General features: G+C 40.3%; 1 protein-coding gene across 1 annotated transcript; it reads left to right on the forward strand.

The window, feature by feature from the left end:
* Nucleotides 1-681: 681 nt before the first annotated feature.
* Nucleotides 682-9,547, forward strand: LOC121866995 (probable low-specificity L-threonine aldolase 2). Its single transcript, XM_042366751.1, has 5 exons — nt 682-935; nt 4,176-4,293; nt 7,230-7,313; nt 8,433-8,521; nt 9,317-9,547. Exons 2-5 carry the CDS (start codon nt 4,227-4,229, stop codon nt 9,530-9,532), a joined length of 456 nt encoding a protein of 151 aa, XP_042222685.1. The 5' UTR covers nt 682-935; nt 4,176-4,226; the 3' UTR covers nt 9,533-9,547.
* The last annotated feature ends 445 nt before the right edge of the window (nt 9,548-9,992 follow it).

The following is a 9,992-nucleotide window of genomic DNA, read 5'->3' on the forward strand; positions in this document are numbered from 1 at the left end:
GATACTGTATATGATATGATAAGTTAGCCTGTGCTAAGAACTTCAACATAGACTACTGAAAACACGTTGTAAGGTAATTTAGCCTATTGTAAGTTGGTGAGCTTCATTTGCTGAAGGAACTGCACAACTTTTCATTACTAATTGGTACAAATTTTACGTTTCCATTGTTTACTGGCAGTAAATGGTAAATATTTTTCATGTCTGAAGCTAAAAGTTGCATCTCACCCCCACACTAGTGGTGATGTTACATTTGACCAAAAAGACGCTGGTGTTTTATCCCAGCAGTGGGTGGACCAGCATTTTAGCTTAAGGTCCGCGTAGGTAATATTCCTACAAATCTTTAAAAAAAAAAAAAAAAAAAGTTTGTTCAGATTTTGTCCGAATTATCCGAAATCCGGATTAAAGGGGTCCGAATTAACGAGGGTCGACTGTATGTATATTGTATAAGGTGCATTCAGAAACATTATTTAAAGAATATAGTTTGCAATGTTCACAAATTGTATTGTTTTGGGGGGAAAAGAGGGTAAAAAGCCACACAAAAGACATGAAAAGGTCACAATTGGGAATGCATCTCATTATTATTGCTTTATTTTGATGGTAATTAATGATTCGCTATAAGACAATTCACCTTACTGCAATATTGGAGGACACATTAACGTCGTTATTTGAGGCTTTACTGTACTGTATGTGTAATTTAGAATAATGTCTGGGATTTTGTGGTATATTGGTAGTATGGGTATTACTTGAGGTCTTATTACCTCTCATATAGCTATAAATTTTTTAGTTTTAAATTTATTTTCTCCTCTGTTAGAGTTGTGTCAGCAAGTTATGGTCTTTTACGGAGAAAGTTGGTGAGAAGTGTGGTGGGGAGGAGTGTAGCCTGGCAGCAGGAGAGGTCTTACCGCCCACCTCCATCGGTACTAGATAAGTTTAAGGTATATATACTGTACAAATAATGCTCACCCATTTGCAAGATTTTATGAAGGTTTTGTTTATAATTCATGTGAATGTGTGTGTTAGAATGTATTAAATTTATAAACTTTTCTATTTTGTATTAAAAATTTATGCCCTGTATACTGTAGTTGAAACTAAATCTGATTATTACAATTTCATGACATCTTTAAATGGTCTTTAGATACATGGTACAGTACGGGTATTAGTATTGCACAGTATAGTATAGTATATTTAAAGTTAATTTTGTTTCCATTTTAGTAATGCTTGTGGTTTATGTGAACCCCATTTATTGAAAAGAAATTTGTGAGTAAAGTGCTGCTAGGAAATTTTGGTTTAAAACTTTTCAATGGCTTTAACCTTATCAGTGTAATTTGTAATATATTATGAGTAAATTTAGTCAAATACACTATAACAGTACAGTATTCAGATTACGCGAATCATAACCAGGGATGGAGTGAATACAGGAGTTCAGTATTCAAATACAAATACAGTACTGTAGTAGTACAGTACTGTACAGTACTTCAATTTCTTATGAATGTGAATACAGTACACTACAATTTTTTTTCTCCGAATAAGAATGTAAATACAGCTCCTCCCCGACTTACGACGGGGTTAGGGACCCAAATCCAGGTCGTAAGTCGAAATGGTCGTAAGTCGAAAATGCTTAAATAATACATAGAAAATCTAAAATGGGAGTCTCTTTTTCTTCTCAGCTCCACAAAACTCTCACTTTTAAGCTTGCCAGCCATTTTAAAGTGAATTACAAACGAAAATTTTTGTCTGTGTACTGAAGTTGGGACTTGAAAATACGTAATTTGACAAAATTTTGGTACGACTGAGGCAGGTCGTAAGTCGAGTAGATCGTAAGTCAGGGAGGAGCTGTAATATAGCACGGACTTGAGTGTAGACTGTCATATTTTTAATAGATTTGTTTCTGATTATTTGTGAGAGTACAGGGGTCCCCCAAATTCGCGGGAGTAAGGTTCTCAAAATGGCCGAATCGCCAAATCCGCGAATAACATTTGTGGACTGGGGGAGGGGGGGGGTACATTTTTACTTGAGTACAAAGAAATGTATACTGTATTCCCTTTATGTGTTTGCTCTTAGGACAATTATTTCTTTTACCTGTAGTACATTATTGTATATAAGTGTGTGTGTGTGTAGACACATGGACTTGGGGGTAGACTCGCATTTTTAATAAATTTGTTTCTGATTATTTGTGAGAGTATTTTCCCATTACCTGTATTATTTATTTGTATGTGTTTTGTGTGTGCAGGTAAAAGAAATAATTGTCCTAAGAGCAAACACATAAAGGGAATACGGTATACATTTCTTTGTATTCAAGTAAAAATGTACTCCCCCCACACCATATCAGCATATGTTGTTTGCTGACTTGGCGATTTGTGGCCATTTTCAGAACCTAACCCCCACGAATTTGGGGGGCCCTTGTACTTTAGTTGTTTATAGCAATGTATTCAAATACAAATATGAGTAATTTAATTTTCTGTACAATATTTGAATGCATATAAATATGAATACCCGGTACTGTACACTATCCCTGTTCATATCTGTACAGTATTTGACCAGATAAAGGATGGAAGATTTTGAACTGCTTGGAACTTGAACTATAACTTTGGCTTTGCTTGGTTTGGTGCACCTGCCATTAACACCGCAGCTCACCACTGACTGCCTGCACCCATTACAGAAATATCTTGGTACATGTAGGATTGGGCACACTACAAATACTGTATGTACAGTACTTTAAACTTTGATTAAAGCCATTTAACATAATGGAAACTGTAACCTCATCTTTCTGTCTCTTCTTCCTCTCCTATTTTAATTACAGTGGTAAGCATGGCTGAATGACAATAATTGAAGAGAATATGTGTACTGTATTTGCTATAAGCTCCAGCCATTGTAAAATATACTGTACATACATACTGTAGTTGAAAAAGGCTTGCAATAAAAAGTCCTGTACAGGCAGACTCTAATGTATAAGGCAAGGGCGGGTTCTGGGGGTCCTCCCCTCTTTTCACCAGAAAATTCCAATACGGTACTTTTTCTTAATGCAGTATTGTACTCAGGCATGTTTGTACAGGGCATACTGTAGTAAAAAGTGTTTACTATTGACTTCAGAATATCTCCTAATATCAAGTGCGCATGGCTTCAAAATGCCTATGATGTTGATCAGATTTATGACATATTTACCCCCCCAAACCCCCCAGCTGGGTGGGCTTGCTGCGCTCGCCATGTTCCCCCACCCACAATTTCTTGGAACCCCCTTTTTTTATATTCCTGGATCTGTCCCTGTAAGGATTTGATTTACAAATTTAAGTAATTATGAAAAAGATTATTCTGTAACAATATTTTAGGTACAGGTACACTCGCACCAAAAAGTATCGGTGCAGGGTGAGATCGACGACTTCCGAAACGATACGTATACACTGTGATATGTCGGGAAGGTTGGTAAGTGTATCCTCATAACCCCTCCCTCCACTAGGTGTTGCCATATGGCTGACAATCAGTGTGTTTGTTTCCTCTTTTCGGATTGTTGCTTTGTGTCGACTGAATGATGAGCGAGGGTTCGGTCTCGGTGAACGTGGGTATAAAACAGAGGCAATATGAAGCAGTAGAGATCTATACATGCCAGACGACATGGAAACCTCAGAGGGAACACGAGGAGCTATTATTGCCCTTCATAACGAAGGGTTTGGCGTCACAGATATTAGCTGGCGGGTTGGTGTCCACAGGAACACCGCTGCATGATGGATTCATTCAATGGATTCATTCGGCGATACCTCGAAACTGGTGCTACAGATGACAGGTCTCGGAGCGGCCGTCCACGCTGCACCACCCCTCAGGACGACCAGGTTGAGTGGTTTATTTGGTAGCATAAATTAATGTGGCAATATTCACAAGTATCACAAATAATTTTGTTAACAGGGAGCTCCTCATATTTCATACTGTCTATTTATCACTTCCCGACCTTATTTATAACGGTTTGTTTCACTTGACCAAGGCTGCCAACATACGGCTGGAACAACTCGCCTTTCCCAATACCTATCGTCACTGGTCTCAAATTGTTCACACTACAGTATGCACCGATACTTTTTGTTGCGAGTGTACAATGCTTAGGTTTGTGTTTTCTACAAAGGCTTAATGCCTCTGTATTATATAAACTTACTGTATTAATGATAAGTTTCATATGTATATTTTTCCAGGGGCATGTTGTAGATTTGCGTTCTGACACCTTAACTAAACCCAGTCCCGGCATGAAGAAGGCCATGATGGATGCACTACTTGGGGATGATGTCTATCGTGAAGATCCAACAGTGTCAGGTATAAACATTACTCTCTTTATATGTCTTTATATGAAGCAGGGTGGCTGGACGTATGTTGATCCTCTGATTCTTACCATTCAGCAGCTAATGAATTTTTCCATTCCTTAAGTATGATGCTAAATGCTTGAATAGAATGAGTTAACCCATTAAATATTGGTACAGTGACTTATCCTTTTATTTTAGATGACATTGTGGTCATGGGGTTAAAGTTGTACAGTCAACACTCACTTTACACGGTTAATATAACCCACAGGGTACCGCGGAAAGTGAGAAACGCGTAAAGTGAACAACATAACATATGGGATTAATTGAAATAGAGACCGGGCCGACCCCCAAACTCCACTTTTTGACCACACACAACTATGTTGTAGTAAAAATTTTATCTTAACTTTATGATGGTATGCACAAACAATTAATATAGAAGAGGTTAGGTTAGGAAAAATAAAGGTTAAGTTAGGAAAAATAAAGGTTAGGTTAGGAAAACTAAAAGTTAGGTTGAACACTTACGTTAGTAGAAGAGATGGATCGGCATACGGGGATGGAGGCTGGTTCCGAGGCAGAGGGCAGGCTACTGGCTCTCAGGTGAGTCACCATCACTGTCATCCACACTTGTCAGGGCCTCCCTGACAAATCCCTCAAAGTCATCTTCACTGTCTCTACCTCTGTCAATATCACTGGCTTGGGCTGGCTGTGGTGGGTTGCGGGCGAAGAACTCTGTTATGCTTTGCTGACGGCTGGTGTTTATGTTGTCGTGATAAACCTTGAAGTAGGGCTCCATAGTCTGCAACAGCTGGGTAGTGAAGATTTCATACCTGTTTGCGTCAGGGTCGTCGGAAAGGAGGAGCTTGATTTTCTCAACACACTCGATGGCACCCCTAACATTACTATGGGATAAGCGGTGTTCTTCTTGGGATGACGCACCACCTGCCTCTTCACTGACGTCATCATCATCTACCATCTCGTCGGTAGTCACATCAGGATCCCTTATCACCTCCAGGATGTCGTCGTTGGTGGTCTTGGAGAAGCCTGCAGCTGTAACACTGCGCAGCTTCTCTGGCAAGGTCCACTGCTACTGCAACAGTCTGAACCTCACCAGTCACAGATTGACTCTGCCTTACGCCCGGAATGCCTTGCAACACATGTCTCCATGCGTGACGAACAGTTGCTACAGACAGCTGATCCCATGCCTCCACCAAGAAGTCCACAGCTTTCTTGATGTTGAATATTCTCCAGATTTGTTTGAAAAGTATTTTTTGCTCTGCCAACTGTTGATCCTCGTCGTCTTCGCTCTTGCTATCGGTGGTGGTGTCACTCAGGTTACGCAACTCTTCCCTGGTGTTGGTGTAGTCATTCAGGAGCTTGAATTTTTTTGTTGAGAATGCAGCTTTTACATTACAGATTAACTCTTGGTCCATGGGCTGTAATATAGACGTAGTGTAGGGAGGAAGGAAGACCACTTTTACGTTGGGGTGACGATCTAACAGTAGGGGCGAGTGTCCTGGTGAGTTGTCCAGCAGCAACAAAATCTTGAATGGCACATTCTGTTGCTCACAGAATTTCTTTACATCGGGAATGAAAGTCATCAAACCGGGAGAGGGACAGTGTAGAGAACATCCACGCCTTACGTGCGGTCAGCCAGTGGACATTTAGCTTGGTCATGTCCATGCTCTTGTAGGCGTGCGGCTTGCGGGCTGTGTGGATCACCGATAACTTGAGCTTACAGGTACCAGAGGCATTGGTGGTAAACAGGACGGTGATGCGCTCCTTCTGCATCTTCTGGCCCCGAATATTGCTGGCATTCTTCACAACGAAGGTCTTGGAAGGTAGCTTTTTCCAAAAAAGACCAGATTCGTCCATGTTAAACACCTGGTCGTCGGTGTACTGTCCTTCCTCCATAATCTCACTTAAAAACGGAGGAAATTCCCTAGCCGCAGCACGGTCAGCACTAGCTTCTTCACCACCAATGTTTATATTGGTGATCTTGTTCTGCATCTTAAACCTCTGTAACCACCCAGAGGAAGCATTAAAGGGTTTGGGCTCTGTAATTCCCATCTTTCGTGACACTGCAGCATACAGTTCACGTGCGTACTCCTTAACAGAGCGCGTGTCCACCGCCATGTTCCGTCGCGCCTGACGCACCAAGTAGCTCACAAGTAATTTTTCCGTCTTGAGAAGCACCTGGTTGTGGAAATACTTGATCATAGAAGCACCTGTAGACTTTGTGATCTTCATGTGCTCCTTTATCTTGGCTGCATCCTTCTTTATCGTCCGGATCGTAGATTCGTTCGCACCATGTTGGCGCGCCAAATCAACCTGTCTTGTTCCTTTCTCTAACTCTTGGATGATCTTGTACTTCACCTCGTAGCTCAAGGAACGTCGTGTCTTCTTGGGCTTAGGGCGGTGTGGCCTGGAGGGATGAAACTGCCGCGGCTAGGTCAAGAGTCGTCTTTCCTCCCGCCCTCCCTCCCCTGGGTGGACACATCATATTACTTTAAACCAATTACAGCTAGCAGCGGAGGGAGGTAGGGATGCATGGCCAATCACAGTCCGATACTTCATATGACGTCACTGATAACGCAACAGAGACATGCACTGCGCAACCTTACCGCGCGGCTTGCCCAGGCGGAGGCGGGAGCAGGCGGGTGGGGCGAATCTAAAAATAGCGTCGAGTTGGACACTCTCCGAGTAAAGGGGTACACGACCGCGGAATGTGAGCATCCTGGTTTCCGGCAGGGTACCGCGTAAATGTGGAAACGCGGAATGTGGGACCGCGTAAAGTGAGGGTTGACTGTATTGAGTACTGAACATGTTATTAACAGACAAGTCTCGGCTCTTACTTTCATCTTCAAACATCACGTGAATGAACGCATGTGAATATGACCTAATTCTTAATTATAGTTTTTCTTCTAAGGATATTTTTTCTCATTTTCATAGAGCTGGAGAATTGTATGGCAGCTTGTACGGGAAAGGACTCGGCCCTGTTTGTACCATCAGGCACTATGGGAAACCTTATTTGTGGTAATTTATTATTATAGAAAAAGAAATCAGTAGCAAAGACAAATTGCATGCTTTAACCTGCTGTTAGTGCTTGCCTACACAAAATAGATTAGAGATAAAAAAGTATTTAATTTATCAGAAAGTTAATTATATTATGAATACCTGTAGTATGAGTGTTCCATTTGCTTGAGTTAAGTTGTATATCAAGATTAAGGGGGCACTTTATTTTTGTATGGTTTGGAGTTAGACACACACATGGTATGAGGGCTTTTAGTGCAGTAGAGCACACAGGAAGGGAGTGTACTTTTACTGTACTGTACCTATAGATGGGAAGAACACCTTGGGAGGGAGAAGGATTACTGTATATCTGTTGCATAGCAAAGCACACAGGGTGGAGGGCAGCTTGATAGAACGTACAAAACGTATAGAATCTGGATGACTGATGCTCTTTGTAACTGCCAAATAGGAAGTACAGTACTGTACAGTTTGACTATAATTCTTGAACAAAGTTTTGCATAAAAACAGCCACAACCAGAATCCTAAGTAGATCTACAGTTCCTCCTTGAGGCCAGTCTAATGTGGACCTGGAACCTGGCCCAGATTTTTCTACTAATGCTATTGGTTTGCTTAGATTGTGTCAGGGATAGGGTAGCTTTGGTTAGGTTCAAGGTCTGCTTTTTATTGAGCTCCCCTTCTTATGGCTATACACTGTACTTGTTGATGTGACTGAATATTTTTAATTGACTAATTAAAATTTCAATTGTTTTCTACATTCCTATGAAAGGGAAATATAAATAAGCACTCTACTGCATTTTAAAGTAATGAGATTATAGTCAAATAATTTCAATGTAATGTATAGTTTGGCAAGGGGATCAGAGAAGTAGGTTGTATTTACCCAGATAGGGTGCTGCAGGTTGGTGGATATAGTGCTCACCTGTCCTTAAAGTCACTGGTTCAATCCTGGGGCATCTTATTACAGTATACTGTACAAATTGGGGAATTAAAGGTGGTTGAGTGCAGATCTGGCCATGCTGCCACCTTGTATACCTAAGGCATACATTGTGCTGTATCCACACTGTTCCTAATGGGTAGACATGACTGTGGGACCAACTTTCTCTTTCATTTATCCAAATGCTGCAGTATTAGGCCACTGTGAGCATCGAGGATCAGAAGTACTACTGGGTGATCAAGCACACATCTTCCTCTATGAACAGGCTGGTATGGCTCAGGTCAGTTCTTCAGAGTTGGTATAGTCTTAGGTTACAATACATGTGTATGTGACTGTACATGTGCAACTGTTTAATTCAGGATAGACTTAAAGTTTTTTTTAACTTGTATTTTAGCTCTGTGGAAGGGTTACTGTGTGTAGTTGACACATTGCTGGTTGAATTGTGAAGTATGATAAAGGAACATTTATAATAACATTAGCTTAGGGATCGTGTAAGGAATTGTTGTGACAATAATAATTTTGTAATCATGGTTGTTCAGTCCTATGTGAAAAATAGTGATGGTGATGGTATTTAAGGTTGCAGGAGTGTTATTGACTGTACAGTAGATACTGTAGTGTATTTGAGGCAGCACACTGTAGAGAAGTTGTATAATTAGAAAAAGAAGAATTCTTAGGCAATTTTTATGTTAAGTAAGGCAGTGAGAAATAATGAATGACAGTAAGTGAATGAGATTCTGTATTGGTTATGATTTTAGTTACTCTGTGCTGCAGCAGGAAAGGGCCTATAACAGTAAAAAATATCAGAAAATAATGGTGTATTTGTTCTTGAGCTGAAGCCTGTAGTGAAATTTTTCTAAGTTAATACTGGACAAAATGCCACATGATTTTAATCTGCAGTGATTTGTAAATTAATTGCAGATTTTTTTAATTGAAACCTATTGAATGAATTGACTTCATAATTATATTACACACGGATACAAAGAATTTGGTAGTTCTTGGCTGTTGCAGACAAACACGCCATGACTTGATCAACATTCTTGGAAGGATACAGCACTATGTTCTTGTGTTTTTCCAGCTTGGTGGTATACAGCCTCACATCATCCCCACTGAACCAAATGGAACATTTGATGTTAATGAGATATCAGCAAGGTTGCGTGTTGAAGATGTACACTGCCCAAGAACCACACTTATATGTATTGAAAATACTCAAAATGTATGTGGTGGGAAGGTTGTGCCTTGTCACTGGATTGATGAGGTAAATATTGTGATTCCACTTGTTTCATTTAGCTGAAGTTGTGGTGAAATTATTATTATTTTTTATTTATTTTATTTTATTTTATTTATTTATTTATTTTCCTCCTGGGAATAGCCCACCTGGGCACAGGTCATCGACCTACAATGGGGACTAGGGGGCAAAAAAAATAAGAGTAAAAAGAAATTAAGAATAGAAAAGAAGAACATTATATAACTACACCACGAAGATGCTGGAAAACCAGCTTGTTAAAGTGAGACATTGTATGAGTATGGAAAAACAGAAAAAGGCAGAGCATTCCACAGTTTAGCTGTGTGAGGAAAGAAGGATGTACTATAGTGGGTTATTCTAGTGTGACCGACATGCACAGAGAAACAGTGGGCACCGCGGGCAAGACGAGTGTTACAAGCCCACAGCCTTGCCTGCGGTAGTTAGTTAGTAGTTTATTGAAAAAAGTATAAATACATGGTAAATATATACAGTGATCCCTCGGTTAACG

Source organism: Homarus americanus, unplaced genomic scaffold (assembly GCF_018991925.1).
Source record: "Homarus americanus isolate GMGI-L3 unplaced genomic scaffold, GMGI_Hamer_2.0 scaffold2447, whole genome shotgun sequence".
Classification (NCBI taxonomy): domain Eukaryota; kingdom Metazoa; phylum Arthropoda; class Malacostraca; order Decapoda; family Nephropidae; genus Homarus; species Homarus americanus.

What these genes read in the sequence shown, in the direction of transcription:
- LOC121866995 (XM_042366751.1), top strand. Translation starts at nt 4,227, where the DNA reads ATGAAGAAGGCCATGATGGATGCACTACTTGGGGATGATGTCTATCGT. An exon ending in TATGGGAAACCTTATTTGTG is followed by an intron (nt 7,314 to 8,432) that starts GTAATTTATTAT and finishes CAAATGCTGCAG; the next exon opens with TATTAGGCCACTGTGAGCAT. An exon ending in AACAGGCTGGTATGGCTCAG is followed by an intron (nt 8,522 to 9,316) that starts GTCAGTTCTTCA and finishes GTGTTTTTCCAG; the next exon opens with CTTGGTGGTATACAGCCTCA.